This window comes from Mytilus galloprovincialis, chromosome 1 (genome assembly GCF_965363235.1).
Source record: "Mytilus galloprovincialis chromosome 1, xbMytGall1.hap1.1, whole genome shotgun sequence".
NCBI lineage: Eukaryota > Metazoa > Mollusca > Bivalvia > Mytilida > Mytilidae > Mytilus > Mytilus galloprovincialis.
Genome location: NC_134838.1, coordinates 66,019,790 through 66,036,440, shown reverse-complemented (window position 1 = coordinate 66,036,440; position 16,651 = coordinate 66,019,790). Strand labels below are relative to the sequence as shown.

Below are 16,651 nucleotides of genomic sequence, written 5' to 3'. Positions count from 1 at the left end.
TCATGGTTTTCTACGGTTTAAAATGGAATTTAGAAATAAATTATAAGAAATGACTGTAATATTTTTTCTGTCTATTCGAAATAACATAAAAAATGTGGTGCACACTGTTAAATAACCCGCTACGCGCGTTATTCAGTGTGCACCAAATTTTTTATGTTATTCCTTCATAGACAGAAAAAAATATGACAGTCATTCCTTAATTAAGACCTTTTTTTTAATTCCTGTATTTCCATCAGTAGCTTGTTACATTGTCTTCAACAAGTCCAAGCTCCTTTGTGAAGAATACATATAAATTTCAATTCTATTATATTAATAAATAAAACATCAATCTAATAAATGTTTCTTAACATTAACTAAAAAATTATCTTCTTTTAACTTCTTTGAATAATACATTCGTTTTGTAAATTCTCTAATGAATAGACAAAAAACATCAAGCCTTTTCATTTTCTGATCGTTACATAGTAGGATTTATAAATTGGAAACACATTAATAGTAATAAGATAGTTAAAGCCAAAGTAATATTTATCAGATATTTTATAGCCAAAAACAATATCTTTCAATGTGAAATCTTTTTCTATATTTACTTTTTGCAATAATTTATGATTTTTTCTCCAAAAATCGTGTAAAAAAGAACATGACATAAAGTAATGTTGATAATCTTCTTCAGTAAGGCATTTGTTACATAAATCATTGTCTGTTACCTTCCATCTAAATAATAACTTTTTAGTAGGTAAAATCACAGGCACTTGTCTCAGAAAAAAAAATTCCTATATACATTAAGGTATATAGGAAATTTTTTTTCTGAGACAAGTGCCTGTGGGTAAAATGCTTTGTAAAAGTTTCCATCGATACATCTTCAATTTATTTTCTTCTAAATAGTAAAAAATCAAGTTGTACAATGGTTTCAAATGAAATTCTGTCTGTAATGGTAATACATTTTACCATACATTTATAGCAATAGGTTTCACAATTTTTTCTTTACTGTTATATAATAACTTATTTGACAAAAAAGAAATGTCAATATAATTACCACTTATTGACAAACATTGTCTTTTTATATTGACTATACTTCTCGTTGAATTCTCTGATCTAAGACATTGTAACCAATCTTTTGGAATTGCTTTGTTTAGGGGTGTCAACTCAGCTATCCAGTTGGATTTTTTTTCAATTTTTTGCAAAATTGCATCTTGTGCGTGAAATTTCCCCATTTTCATTTAAAATATCATTTATATAAATCGAGTTACCTTTTATCCAATTTTTGAAAAAAAGACATTTGTTATTAAATTTAATAAATTTACTTCCCCAAATAATTTGTTTTCTAATTTCGTAATTGGTTTTTGGTATATCTGTCTGTCCTCCTAATTTCATCCAGCTTTTTAATACATTTTTATAAAATTTTGGAATATTAGGTAGATATTGATACACTTTATTATAATCCATATTCATATAAAGTGCTAGGCAATTTTTTCCTGAGCATTTAAAATAATTTAAAGGTATAAGTTGCCATCTGGCCATTACTGTATATAAGATTCGACCTATCCATGATGCTTTGAGTGATTCAAAGTTACTTTCAATGTCAATCATATTCAAACCCCCGTTTTCATAACTACCAATCATCGTATTTCTTTTAACTTTATCTGATTTGTCATTCCAGATAAATTTGAAACATTTTCTTTCTATTTCTTTTTTATATTTTTCTGGAAATACGCATGAGCTAGCTAAAAAGGTAAAGAGTGGTATAATCAAAGATTTGATGATCATGATTTTCCCTAAAATAGTGAGATTTCGCTTTTTCCAAAGAATGAATAATTTATCCATTATATCTATTTTATTTTTACAATTCAATTTCTCACATTCTTCATTATTATGTCCAAAATAAATCCCTAAAGCTTTTACAGGTTTATCTGTCCAGTTAATATTTGCTATTTTGTCTTTACTATTCAAAAGCTGTATATAAACTGTACAGCTGTAAAATCTGTATACAAACTGTACAGCTGTAAAAGCTGTATATAAACTGTGCATCTGTATTAGCTGTTTATGAACTAAAGCCGTACATTGACCTATAATGGTTTACTTTTATAGATTGTTATTTGGATGGAGAGTTGTCTCATTGGCACTCACAACACATCTTCCTATATCTATGTACAGCTGTAAAAGCTGTATATAAACTACACACCTGTAAAGCTGTATGTAAACTGTACATCTGTTAAGCTGTATATAAACTGTACATATGTAAAACTGTATATAAACTGTATATTTTCAAAGCTGTATATAAACTGCAACTCTGTAAAAATGTACATTAACTGAACATTTTTAAATCTGTATAAGCTAAACATATACATTCTCCCACTGCATCTTGTGTGATTCGATATCTATCCACAGTTTATATAAAGTTTTACAACAACCTGATGATGTACAGTTTATACACAGCTTTACAGATGAACAGTTGATAATTTTGATTCTCTGGATACATGTTTTAAAAATTATGCAATGCAACAAAAATACACAAAAACTTGAGTTAACGTAAAACTGACAACACACAATGACGAAAAGAAAACCAATGTACAACAGTCCACACAACACTAAACAGACCAACGTACAACAGTCCACACACACAACACTATTGATGTACACATATTAACTTACAACAGTTCACACAACACTAAACATACCAACGTATAACAGTCCACAGAATACTACACATATCAACTTAAAACAGTCCGAACAACACTATACACATAATATGAAAGAGCGAACCAAATCCATGAAACCAGTCTTAACAAAATACCGGGAATGAACTCAGATAAAGAAACTAGCAATAGGCCTCTGACAATTTTGATAAAAACTAGCAGTACTGCGAGCAGAGCTAGCAAAATGAAATTCCACCTCTAACAAAAGCAATTATTGGCTACAGAGAAAAAACAAAGATTTTTATGAAATTATTAAAAGACACGTCACAATGATATGATTGAAATTGTGAGAAATTTAAATAAATTGTTATAAGGGTTTAAGACGAATTATGGATAAAAATATAGGTAACCTCAATATAAAGCAATGAGAAAGAGTACACTAGCTTTATATGGTTGAGAATCTGCAAAAAGATCATGTAATTTAGGCAGAGAAGCGGATACAAATGTTTACTATAGTGTGCAGATATAATGTCTTCCAAAAGTTAACACAAAATCAATGTAGTCAAATGATAAATATGAAATTATAGGCACAGAATTAAATAATTTCAGTAATATTTAGTCAAAGTCTCATAAAGTTTCGTTCAGCAGTTTATTAGCGCAGAGGCGGATACAAAAAAACGCGACAAAACTACGAACGAACAAACATACATACGAACGGACTCCTCCATCGCTATGTAAGGCGGGATATGATTAAAATACCATGCACGAAATTGATAATATTTACCACAGAATAAGAATCATGGAAAACGTTGCGCTTGCGCTAATTCCATTCTTTTCGACGTCATAAACATCTCCGCTGCCAACGCTATCGTCGAAGTATCGCCGATAGAAGCAAAAGGATAATTTTTTAGAGGTATAAAGATTAATCCCGTGAAGCTTTTAAGAAGATAGTCGAAATCGAAAGAGAAGTGTGGTGAGTTTTTTTTATTGTACCTTTTAACCATGTACTATGCATTTTTGTTCTGTTTTCCATTCTAAAACCTTCAGCACTTTGTAATCTGTAAGTGAATGTAAGTCTTCAGTTTCATTGTCTGGAACTGAGATTGTTGTGTTTTTATTAGAAATCTTTAATTTGCTCATAATCCTCTAGACTTCCATGTATTTTGTGCTAATTTGATGAGTCAAATTGCTAATATTAATATGTTGAATATACTTTTGACCTTAAAATCCGAGATAACTATACCGCAGTAGTAGTTTCAGATAAAAGGCATGCAAAACAAATTCAAGCTTCTCTTTGTCTGGTCGTTCTGGTCCTTATATATCTGATTATAATCAGCAAAGTAGATCTTAAGTTTCGATTTTACCAGATTCTCGAAAATAAAGACGATAGAATATAAGATATGTATCAATTTTGAATTCTGACTACAGTTATCGTGGTTTCGGGGTTTGTATGCCATTTGAAAAGATGGAAATTAGCAAACTTACATTTTGGATGGATAAATTTGATTAAACTTTGAATAAATGCATTGTTCGATGAATGTTTAAGAATTAACATAGATTTATGTGTTCATTTATACAATACATTAAGTAGTCCTATAAGATACAAGCATACTATCTTTAGTTGATCAAGCAGATTTATTTTTTAAAAGTGGGATATAGGAGAGGGGTTACAATGGATTCCACAATGCATTTTTAATTTTATCATTTGACTCCACAATCAACAGGATAAGTATGGAGTTAACATACCAAGAAAAGAAGGTACACCAGGCAGCGACTGGCTTATGTGAAGCCATTATAAGTGTTGCACAGTTTGAATTTACACTGGAACAGTGGACTGTAGTCGAGGTAGACATTAGAGCAGCTGAAGACATGGAATCTGCATTGATAAATGAATTAGGTATGTCCGTCAAATAGTCTCCCTCCCCTGCCCTAGCTTACACTTCTGAATATAAAACAAAATAAAGATTGTCTCTTATGATTCTTTTGTAAATTCATTGACCACTACTAGCATTTCCTTTAACGTATGAATGAATGATTACGTTATGGTTTTTTTTAAATATATCTATAAAGATGCTATTGGGTATAGAACTAAATTATTTGACAAATTGTAGATAGTTTTGTATTTAGTCAAACCTAAGTAAAAGTTCAATGCATAATGATGGATCTTTCTCAGATAAAAAAAAAATGTCATTCTGGTTTTCTGTTTCTAAGCCTTACAATATGTCAAGGTCAACATCGCCTCGCGTCTATACAAGTGGACACTTAAACTTATCAGACACTTTTGTTAATTTGAGCTGTTAGGTTGTTGTCTCATCATGTACAATATACCTGCTATCGCCCCAATGTTCAAGATCATTGTGATATATAAAATTGAAAATGGGAATGGGGAATGGGGAATGTGTCCAAGAAACAACAACCCAACCGAAGAGCAGACAACAGTCAAAAGCCACCAATGGGTCTTCAATGCAGCGAGAAACTTCCGCACCCGGAGGCGTGCTTCAGCATGCTCCTAAACAAAAATGTATAGTATACTAGTTCAGTGATAATGGACGGCCATACTAAACTCTGAAATATACACAAGAAACTAAAATTAAACATCATACAAGACTAACAAAGGCCTATTTCTCTATTTAGATAAATTAAAAGATCAGATCACAACAGCAGAAGAAAATATAGAAACAGATGACAATGAATTGACAGTTCCAGACGACACTCAAGGTGCAGATGATATATTGAAAGACTTAGGAGAAGCACTAGACGAAGTAGAACAGCAGAGAGTACCAATGAGAACAGCAGGTAATTACGGTACTTCTTGAATTTCATTGCGCATTGTTTCTATTTTGCGTTCAGTTTAAATTTATCTTATTCGTTAAATTTTAGCAAAATGGACGAAACACAAGTAAGTCATGTACACGTATGAAATCTCCATTAATTGAATTGTAATATACTTGAGTTCTTTTTTGTTTCTAAATATAGTTAAAACAATATGTTTTAACAGTTATATCTAGAGATTTTCCTTGGTTTATGTTCATGATTTACTCTGAGCTAAACAGTAACAGTGTTTGATCGTTCATTTAACATCAGCAAATTGTAAAGTCGATTTATTTGAAGTAGTTGGATATTACGAATTATTTAATGTTTCATCTTCATATTTCAGTTTACTAAGTTTTATTTTTTTCATTTTCTAGGATCAACAGAGAAAACACTGAAAAATACCAGATATGTTTTTAAGGTACAATTGAAAGATTAGTAAATTAGAATGGGAAAGATGTTGAAGACAGAAACAATCTTATGATCGACTGTGAAATAATACAGTTGACCAAAGTCTATTTTTTTTATATTTTCTCTGTCCTGAATATACACAAAATGTTTGCCACTGAACATTAAGGATACAACAGATACTCTGTTCATGTTTTTGTTTGATTTAAAATAGTTCTCTTTCTTATCATCAGCTGCAAGTTTTCTTAAGAAAAAAAGTGAAAGTGATCAAAAAGTTATATATAAATTTTTGGTAAAAACTTGCTACAAAAGGTTCTAATCATTGCCGGTTTTTAAATTGCTCATTTTCAAAATACCTAGCGGTCAGTCAACTCAATGTTACTATTTGATGTAAGATTTAACAACGGTTGTTTGACAATTTCCGGCAGCAAATATTTCATAACTGGAATGAAAAGCACTGAGCAACGTCACAATAAAAAGAATTATTACTTGAGAAATATTAAGCTAGGTGGTTGAAGTCATAAAACTTTGCTCAGTGCTCGTTGCACAAAAATCATGTTCGGAACATGAAATGCAGCATTTTGATTGGTTGATTTTGGAGTATAAGTCATGACAGAAAACTGACTCTAAAGTTTTATGACTTCAGATTAGGGTAAATGGTGCGTCTTCGTTTACCCTTAGCAAATAAGATATATATTTACAAAGTTCTGAAGAAACATACCTCTCAAATATGACAGCTGGAACCTGTTGAAGCAAGCGTCTTGAAGTAGCAAGTTTTTATTCTGCTCTCTAATTATGTGCTGGTTTCCCCCCCCCCCCCTATAATGGTCATCTTGTTGGTTGTTGTACTTTAAAGGTTTTTAATTGTATGTTTTACTTTTACGACATATGAACACGAACACTACATGTCGTGTGCCTTTACCAAATCTGACTATTTTCGCCATATATTGTCTTTTTGCATGTATATAGTGTTTCTTTTCCTTCTGCGGAGTGGGGTATTTGTGCATGGTTGGTGTGATCAAATGTACTGTCCAATATCTGATTTTTTTTTGTATATTAAGTCATTCATGTTATCTTTTGCATATGTCAATTCCAATCGACAGTGTAGGCGAAAGTCTTGTTGTACATGATTACACGATATATAATAATTAGATTTATGAGCATGTAAAATTGGTTTAGTACCTTACCACATGTTGCTGTGATTTTACACAGTCTGACTTTCTTTGCCATATGTTGTATTGTTCGTTCTTCGTTGTCTACGCTTTATTGGTTCGGAGTAGGGAGGTGCCGATGTCGTTGTTGAAGTCTGTAGTTCTGTCCAATATTTTGGAAATTCCTGGTTTTTTTAAATTGTTTTATGAGCTATTTTATTAAAGACACTTTCCCCAAACGATAAGGGAAAAGAATAACATCTAGGAGTACATAAACAATGGGTTTTTTTTTATAGGATACAGTCCAGAATTTTGATTTAAATGGAGCTGTAAGCAAAAAGGACAAAAATCGGGAAAATAGCACAACAAAGAAAGAGGAGATCATAAAAATGAAAATCGCTAAAGAAGAGGAAAAAGTTGTGCAGTTGTATTTTAAAGCAGTAGACAAAATAATGAAAAGGTACAGCAAGGATGTTCAAGCACAACATAAGAAGGAAGAAAAGAGGAGGAAGCTACTTAAAAAGGCGGAGAAAAAAGCCCTAAAGATGTTGGAGAAAGGTACATATTTATTTTATTGAAATAGACACTTTCGGGGTTCTTCTCCTTCAGTGATTCCATATAGGGCAATGTTTTCTTATTAACATGCCAATGATGAAAGAAACATCATACAAACTCGAAATTTACAAATTTTTATTTTAACCAAAATTTTTAAATGTAAAAAACTAGAAATTAAGAAAAAACAAACTATAGATACAAGTTTACAGAGAAACATGCAATACAAATACATATGAGCCAGTCCATGCGAAAAGGTACAAAAACGAAAAATTTACGAAATTCTAAAAAGTGTGCATAATTATTGGTAGTAGACTTGTGATTTATAAAACACATTTACTTTCCCTCATATCATCAAGCTGTGAGCTACACGCACCTGCGAGTGTTGAGACCCCCCCTTTAGTTTTATCAAGATTTTTAGTGAATTATTTCATATATTTCAATCATTTTCAAAGTACAGTTTAAATGGCTTGATTTGCCAATTGATAATGTTAACCCCGGTAGCAGTGGGGAACTTAAATTTCAATTTCTAAAACACAAGATGTCATAGCTTTTGTATTTTCCCTCATGTTTTAATGTTGTCTTGCTTTCTTTAAACCTGTAGATCTTCGAACTGACGGAAATTATTGACTTTTGTCTCTGTAGTGTCAGAAATTTTTATAGTTTCTGGTCGGTATAGCATTAGTCCGGGGAACAAATGATTTTACACTTGCTCAAATACCAAAAATTCAGATATTTCTACGTCTTTTTCTGTTTTAGTTGACAAATTCGGGATAGAATTGACAATCTTATGAATGTTTACATTAATGTAATTTTTTTTTCGGATAAAATCGTTTTTCAAAAATACTATAACAAACTTTGATAACGTGTCCTGTAAAGTTTACCAAAAGGACTTTTTGTACCTTTTCGCATGGACTGGCTCATATACAATAGATGAGGTAATCAAATAGTTATACAGTACGATATTGTAAAAGGAAATGCAAAATTATGATGGCATACCCTGTTTAGTAACATGTACAATAAAAATAAAATATAAAAATATCAAGAATTTAAGATTGGCAGGTGTGCGCAGAAAATCTTCGTAAAAACTGGATGATTCGGTGAGAATATCCAGTGGCTTATCCAGTTTCTTATGACGCTGACGCTTTCGTGCAAAATTTTTGTTGAAAACCTTCTTAAATTCAGTTGATTTAACATATAAATTAAAACAGGATCAAATAGTTGATATCAACTTAATACCGAAATAACTGGTGCATGCAATAAAAAACTGAAACGTTTTTTGCTCATTGGTTTTTAATCATTATAAGTGTCTCGTTGAATATAATAGCACTGAATGCGTTATTTTCAATTTTTAATTTTAAAACTGCATGAACTTATTTCATTGTAACACTTACGTTTATAGAAATAAACAAGAGGGAGAAAGAATGTGTAAAGAACGAACAGAAGAAACCGGCCAAAACATTAGATGTAAAGAAAAAACACAACAATATAAAGAAAAGCAAAGCGAAGAAAGTTACAGGGAATAATAAGGACTTTGAGAAGAAAGAGTTACACACTGTGGATGAAGAAAATGCTATGAAGAATAGAAAACCAAAGAACGGGGAAGAGAAAATCATAGATAAAAAGGACAAAGACTCTCAAAATATGGATACCAAGAAGAAAAATAACATTGATAGAATAGATACCACCATTGGAGGAAAGAAGAACACATTTTCAGCAAACATTCGTTCATTTTTACGGATCTTTTCTTGCACCAAACGACAGGATAAAGCTGTAGTTTGATAAATCGTTTTTTGTATAACATTAAATTTTCTATATTTTTAACTGTTTTTACATTCTATTTTCTGAATAAGAAGTCAAAATAGTATTAGGTGTAATTCTAATATGACGTGCTTCTTTAGCTTTGTAAACAACACTGTGATAAAATTCTTGATAAAATATACTTAGCGCAGACTCAGAGATATGCATAATAATGGCTGTTACAATATACTTCCCACGTAAATCTATATGTATTGGAACCTATTTGCAGATCCTTTGCCGATTTTATTGTTTTAAAAAAGACAAAATAACTTTTATTCTTATTCGTATGCATAATAAAAAGAAGTAATGCACAAGAGCTCGGAGAAATCAGCAAAATAAAAATTAAATAAAATTCCGCGAAAGTCTATTAATCTTTTTGGCGCATTTAAGTCATTTCAAAACATGACGTCATACAAATGAAACCGCTAAACTTGAAAGTTTTCTGTTGCTGATTTCTCCGACCTCTTGTGCATTATTTCTTTTTATTATGCATACGAATAAGAATAAAAGTTATTTTGTCTTTTTTAATTGCACTTTTTAAAACAATAAAATCGACAAAGGATCTGCAAGTAGGTTCCAATACATGTAGATTTACGTGGGAAGTATATTGTAACAGCCATTATTATGCATATTTCTGAGTCTGTGCTAAGTATATTTTATCGAGAATTTTATCACAGTGTTGTTTACAAAGCTAAAGAAGCACGTCATATTAGAATCTAATGTATTTTCTTTGATCCAAGAGCTGTAATTTTGTGAAAGTAGTTTATCCAAAACACAATCTCGACTTGTACTTCACCATCTTACACATACTAAAAATTATAGAAATAAGAAGATGCGGTATGCTTGCTAACAAGACATCTAGCCACAGAAACGTAAATGTATGCAATATAGGGCACTGTACCGTTTTCAACTATGATCAAACCCCATACCGTATATAGCAAGCTCTAGATGCTACTACGTGACATATTCAATCTCGAAAAACCATAGACTAACAATGCTAAAGTGACAGACACAATATACTAATATGGCAGACAACAATCAAAGACCACCACCTATATAGGCTCCTGACTTTGCACAGACACAAAAATAATGTGTCAGGGTTCAACATTGTTTGCGAGTTCTCAAAACACTCAAAGTGTCATTAACTGTCCTGCAACAACACACCATAAGAACAAACAATGAAATTCAGTAATTCACGTTGATTTAGTATTTTTTCCAGGGTTTTATGCTACTTACCGATATATATATATGATGAGCTCAGTACTTTTCCAACTGTTTATTTTACAGTTTGTTCTTATGTTGCACTGTTAAGTTGCACTTGTAACTACTGTCCTAGGATATGAGGAGTTTTGAGGGCTCACAAACTTAGTAATACTACCACATTGTTTCCGTGAGTCTGATTACAATGTAGTTATATCTTAACTCGAGTGCTCGTATATATAATATCATATGAGGATAACGAAATCAGAGATCTACATTTTAATCATATTTTCAGAATCGGTGTCCAAAAAACGATGTTATAACCTCAATGCAGTTATATCTTAACTCGAGTGCTCGTATATACAATATCGTATGTGGATAACGAAATCAGAGATCTACATTTTATTTGGCCTTTTTAACTTTTTTTGGATTCAAGTCACTGATGCATGAGTCTTTTGTAGACGAAACGCGCGTCTTGCGTATATACTAAATTTAGTCCTGGTATCTATGACGAGTTTATTTAATCATATTTTCAGAACCGGTGTCCAAAAAACGATGTTATAACCTCAATGCAGTTATATCATAACTCGAGTGCTCGTATATATATAGTATCACATGAGGATAACGATATCAGAGATCTACATAATCATTTTAATCATATTTTGAGAATCAGTGTCCAAAAAACGATGTTATAACCTCAGTGCAGTTATATCTTAACTCGAGTGCTCATATATATATATATATATATATATATATATATATATATATATATATATATATATATAGAATAACCATACATTGTCTCGAAATATAAATGTTATGTGTACAAGGCTTAGAAACAGGTAGAAAGCGAGTATGTTTACAAGTATATTTCTCTTCGTGTATTTTATCTTATACGTCGAGTTATAAAAATTGATCACAGCATTACAAGGCTTCTGTATTATGTATGTGCCTGTTCCAAGTTAGGAGCCTGTAACTCGGTGGTTGTCGTTTATTGATGTGTTACATATTTTTTTGTTCATTTTTTTGTAAATAAATTCGGCCGTTAGTTTTCTCGTATGAATTGTTTTACATAAATTTGTCATTTCGGGACCCTTTATAGCTGACTATGCAATATGGGCTTGGTTCATTGTTGAAGGCCCTTACAGTGACCTATAGTTGTGAATTTCGTTGTCATTTGTGGAGTGTTTTCTCATTGGCAATCATACCACATCTTCTTTTTTAATTTTTACAGTGTAGTACGCCAGAACAAATGTTTCGTTACTCATCATTTTTGTCTGGGTAAGACAATCTGTGTATTCCCAAGGATGTTACAAAATGTGTTTAAAAATTTAAGGTAGAGACCATGTGGCCAATAACGGACAACAATGCACAAAACTAAAAACGACTAAAAGACAACCAAACATCATTTAAAAACCCTCAAGATTGAGCAAAGTACCCCTTAAAAAGCCAGTGGTGAAATCGGGTGCTCAAATATCTCCCAATTTATAAGATATTCCGTAGCTTCATTTCATACCATGATTTCCTTAATAGGGTGTTGCTGCTTACAAGGAAGCTATTTACCTAGGGTCCAAGACCTGTGTGATGTTATGTAATGGCGGACAAATTTGCATACAAAATTTTACGGATAGCATCATGGGTTAATAGTTGTCCGTCATGGCATATCTGTTTCACAGATGACGACGAATATGTTACACACATCTCGTCCACTTTACCGCGAATTTGACATTACATAAGTATACTCATTATGGAGTATGTACTTAAATTAGCAACACGAAGGTTACCACATGTTGAGCAGCAGGGTCTTCACACTTTCCTTAGCACAGGTCTGAGTTCACCCTTTATTTTGTTTGAAAGGAAACAGTTTTGTCTATCATTTCTAAGTTCTATATCGTGTTCAGTTCAATTCAATATAAAAATTTCATATTTGGCCAAGTAACAAAGGTTCAAAAATTCACATGACCGATCGGGTTTCCGAAGTTTGTTATGTTATAACTCATTTATATATCAACCCGCTAAGTGCTAACATCTATGGCTAACCCTTCCGAGTTTGAGTTTTGCTATATCCATATCCCTTCTGTTTTATTTTTATTCATAATTAATCCGGAATTTCATTCAATGCCTATAGTTCGATATCATTTTTATCATTAAAAAATAAGGTTGTGTCATCAGCTAATTGGCTTATTTTAATACAATGTGTTTTTCTATCAAATTTTATCTGAAATCCTTTTATATATCTTCGTTATTTCGAAGTCTCAGTGCCAATATTTCAACGGATATGACAAAAAGTAGAGCAGATAAAGGACACCCTTGTCTAATCTCTCTTGAATTCTTAAACATTTCTGAAATCCACCCATTATTAATAATACATGTTTGAATATCAGTATACAAAGTTTTAACCCAATTTATGAATGATTCATTGAATCCAAAGTGATCTAAAGTATCTAACATAAATTTCCATTCAAGAGTGTCAAAGGCTTTTTTAAAATCGACAAAAACAATAGCCCCTTCTATATTATTTATATCTGCATAATCTATAATGTCCTGTCATGATTTGCCTTAAATTAAATCCAATGAATCTTTTTTTCATGTATCCAGACTGATCTGTGTTTATGAGTTTTGGTAAAACTTTTTTTCAGTCGTTGAGCTTTAAGACCTATTATATATATAATTATATTAATCGACATGGTAGAATGAAAAGTAATACATGATAACATATCATGAAAGAATGAAAAGTTACATATTGATGTATCATATTAGTTCACTATTTCATATATTTAGACACTCTGCCATGATTTGAAAGAGGAAGACAATCTAAGTAATAATAATGAGCTATTGTTAACCAAATAGAGATACTTTTTCATCAGTGATAATGTTACGCTGTGTTTTAGATGTAACATTTATTTTATTTTCTAATATTTCTCGTTTCGAGTTAATATTACATTGTAGTAATAAATGTTGTTCATCCTCAATTTCACCATTTTTACAGACAGGACAGTATCTTTCCTCTCTAGGAATGTTAACACGTCTTCACCTTTCAATCATTAAAGAATGTGCACTTATGCGTATTTTGCATATTGCTGCTCTATCATATCATTGTTTAGTGAATCAACATATTATGGTTTTAACCCATTTAATAGACTTGACGAAAGAAACTGAGTTTAGAAGATTCCTGTATGTTTGCATTTTGATTTTGACAAGCACTGATCATAAATTCTTTGTTTTACTTGTCCCAAGTGCTGCATTGTTAAACAACTTTTTCTACAAGATATGAATATATCCTAATTTTTGTAATATGCGTTTAGTTTTTTTTATCCAGGGGTTTGAAACTGAGTTTTCTTCATCATGTGACGCGTGTTAGTATTGACAAGCTGAGATTACTTCAACAGAAAGCGGCAGGGGCAGATCCAGCCAGTCTTAAAAGGTCCGGGGTCCAACTATGATGTCCCGGGCCATTCAAATGCCGGATTGATCGTCGTAAAAAAAGGGGGTTCCAACCACTGGAACCCCCTGCACGGGTCCGCCACTCGGGAGCGGGATCAGAAAGTGAAGAAACAAACGGACTCTTGTCTAAATGTCTTTGTCGTTTTTATTCAGCAGGTGAGCGTTACCATGATAGTTTGTTTGTAGACGAAACGAGCATCTGGCGTACACAATAATCAGCCTGGTATCGTTGATGAGTTTTCTTATAATTGTTTTTGCACTACTCGTTCAACTTCTTCGATCATTTTAGTACGACACATTTTAAATTCTCTAAGAAATACAAACATCATGAGTTATTTCATTTACTTGAATATTCAATGAACAGTTTTACTTTAGTTATAGCCAAAATGTTTTGTTTTATATTTTATAAAGGAAAACAAGATTCTATTTGTATTTTTTTTTTTTACAAAAAAATATTATCTTAATTTTTCTCTCCAGAAATCTTTCAAAAAGCCACAGAAAATAGGCTAGATCAAATATTTAGTCGAAATGACATGCAACAAACCTGCAATTTCAAGTGAAAACTTTTATTTTACATAAATCATGAATTGTTTATTCATTCTTAGATCCGAATCTTTTTTTCACTGACATTTGATGTGTTCTTGCTCTATCTAGTTTATAAATTTTGACCCTCTATTAATTCATGCTAATTCTTTGGGTTGGGGAATGTTATGCAAGGTAGTTACAGTGATAGACGGGGATATACAATTAGAACACCTCTTAAATTGAGAATGGAAATGGCCCGGAATGTGTCAATAAGATAACAACCCGATTAAAGAGCAGAAAATAGCCGAGGCTACCAATGGTTTTTAAATATTTCATGGTGTTCCGAGGGTTAGAATCCGGCCTTTTTCAAAGTGTCTAAATACGCGCCTGAATTGAAACAGAGCAAAAAAGATCATTTTGTCAAAGAAAGTAAGAAATACAATCTTTGAACTACTATTTTGGAAACACGTAAAAGGACTAATATATGAATCTGTTATTTTTCTCCATTTTTGAAGCATATGATAAAAAGATCATAACATGCGGCTCTTGGGCTGATATTGAACCTAGGGCTGATAATACATGCGATATGAAAAATGCCATTTAATAATCTGATATTATTACTAGTAGTTGTTATTGGCTTTGGACAAATCTTTTTGGTACATATACATTAGGCCGTTAGTTTTCTCGTTTGAATTGTTTTACATTGTCAATTCGGGGCCTTTTATGACTATGTGGGATGGGCTTTGCTCATTGTTGAAGGCCGTATGGTTACCTATAGTTGTTAATTTCTGTGTCATTATGGTTTCTTGTGGAGAGTTGTCTCATTGGCAATCATACCACAGCTTCAAGGCTTTTTATATTCAGTAACTCAGAGTACTCTCAGATTCTGGCATACATGTTGTACTTTGTGTCTTGTGTGTCTTTTTAGTTGTGTTGTGCTTTCTGCCGATTTGATGAATTGAGCCTTTTTCAAATGATGTTTATAGATTGTTCTTATCGTGTAATTCTGACTGTTACATGATATAAGCCAGACAGTGGCGGATCCAGAAATTTACATAAGTGGTGGCCCACTGACTGACCTAAGAGGGGGCCCGCTCCAGTCACGCTTCAATGATTCCCTTTATAAGCAACCAATTTTTTTCCCCAAAAGGGGGGGGGGCGGCCCCCCCCCCCGCCCCCCTAAATCTGCCTCTGCCAGAGGGTTTACGCGCACACACACATGTTCAACCCGGCAAATTCATAATGTGCCTGTCCAAAGTCTGTTATTCAGTGGTTGTTGTTTGTTTATCTTTTACCTACGATAGTAGAGGGTATTACGTTTTTGGTATGTGCGTCCGTCCGTCCATCTGTTTTGCTTCTGCCGGTCAGGTAAACGTTTTTGGCCCAGGTGGTTTTTGATGAAATTGGAGTCCAATCAACTTGAAACTTAGTACACATGTTTCCTATGATATGATATTTCTTATTTTCATGCCAAATGAGGGGTTTTGACCTCAATCTCACTGTCCATTGAACATAGAAAATTATAGTGCGGATGGGGCATCCGTGTACTAGGGACACATTCTTGTTTGTTTATCTTTTACTACGATAGTAGATGGGTATTATGTTTTTGGTATGTGCGTCTGACCGTCTCTCCGTTTGTTCCGCTTCACGGTCGGGTAAAAGTTTTTGGTCAAGATGGTTTTTGATGAAATTGAAGTCCAATCAACTTGAAACTAACCTATGATATGATATTTCTTGTTTTAATGCCAAATGAGGGTTTTGACCTCAATTTCACTGTCCATTGAACATAGCAAATAAAAAATGATAGTGCAAGAGGGCATCCACATTATTGTCTCAAGTTAATCATTTATTATATATAGATATAACGTATTAAAAAAAAGGCTATTTAATTATCAAATTTTCAACAATTAGGTTGAAAGAATAGGGAAAGGGGATTTCCAAAAGTTATCTATTGAATCTGGTCTGTATGCAATAGTTGTAACATTTCATATAAATGTAAAATTTCAATTTTAACTAAAAAATAAAGAAAAGAGAAGAGAAGAGAAGCAAATAGGTAGAAGCAGACTAAAAGTGTGGTCGACATTCTTTTGAAATTAATAAAATAAAAAGTTGTTTTCTGTTGTCTTCAAA

General features: G+C 32.3%; 1 protein-coding gene across 1 annotated transcript; it reads left to right on the top strand.

Annotated features, from left to right (window-relative positions):
- Window positions 1-3,287: 3,287 nt before the first annotated feature.
- On the top strand, window positions 3,288-9,376 carry LOC143081946 (uncharacterized). The gene is made up of 6 exons (XM_076257580.1): window positions 3,288-3,603; window positions 4,355-4,527; window positions 5,265-5,426; window positions 5,819-5,862; window positions 7,297-7,558; window positions 8,955-9,376. Exons 2-6 carry the CDS (start codon window positions 4,362-4,364, stop codon window positions 9,332-9,334), a joined length of 1,014 nt encoding a protein of 337 aa, XP_076113695.1. The 5' UTR covers window positions 3,288-3,603; window positions 4,355-4,361; the 3' UTR covers window positions 9,335-9,376.
- The last annotated feature ends 7,275 nt before the right edge of the window (window positions 9,377-16,651 follow it).

What these genes read in the sequence shown, in the direction of transcription:
- LOC143081946 (XM_076257580.1), top strand. Translation starts at nt 4,362, where the DNA reads ATGGAGTTAACATACCAAGAAAAGAAGGTACACCAGGCAGCGACTGGC. An exon ending in AGTACCAATGAGAACAGCAG is followed by an intron (nt 5,427 to 5,818) that starts GTAATTACGGTA and finishes TTCATTTTCTAG; the next exon opens with GATCAACAGAGAAAACACTG. An exon ending in CCTAAAGATGTTGGAGAAAG is followed by an intron (nt 7,559 to 8,954) that starts GTACATATTTAT and finishes TTACGTTTATAG; the next exon opens with AAATAAACAAGAGGGAGAAA.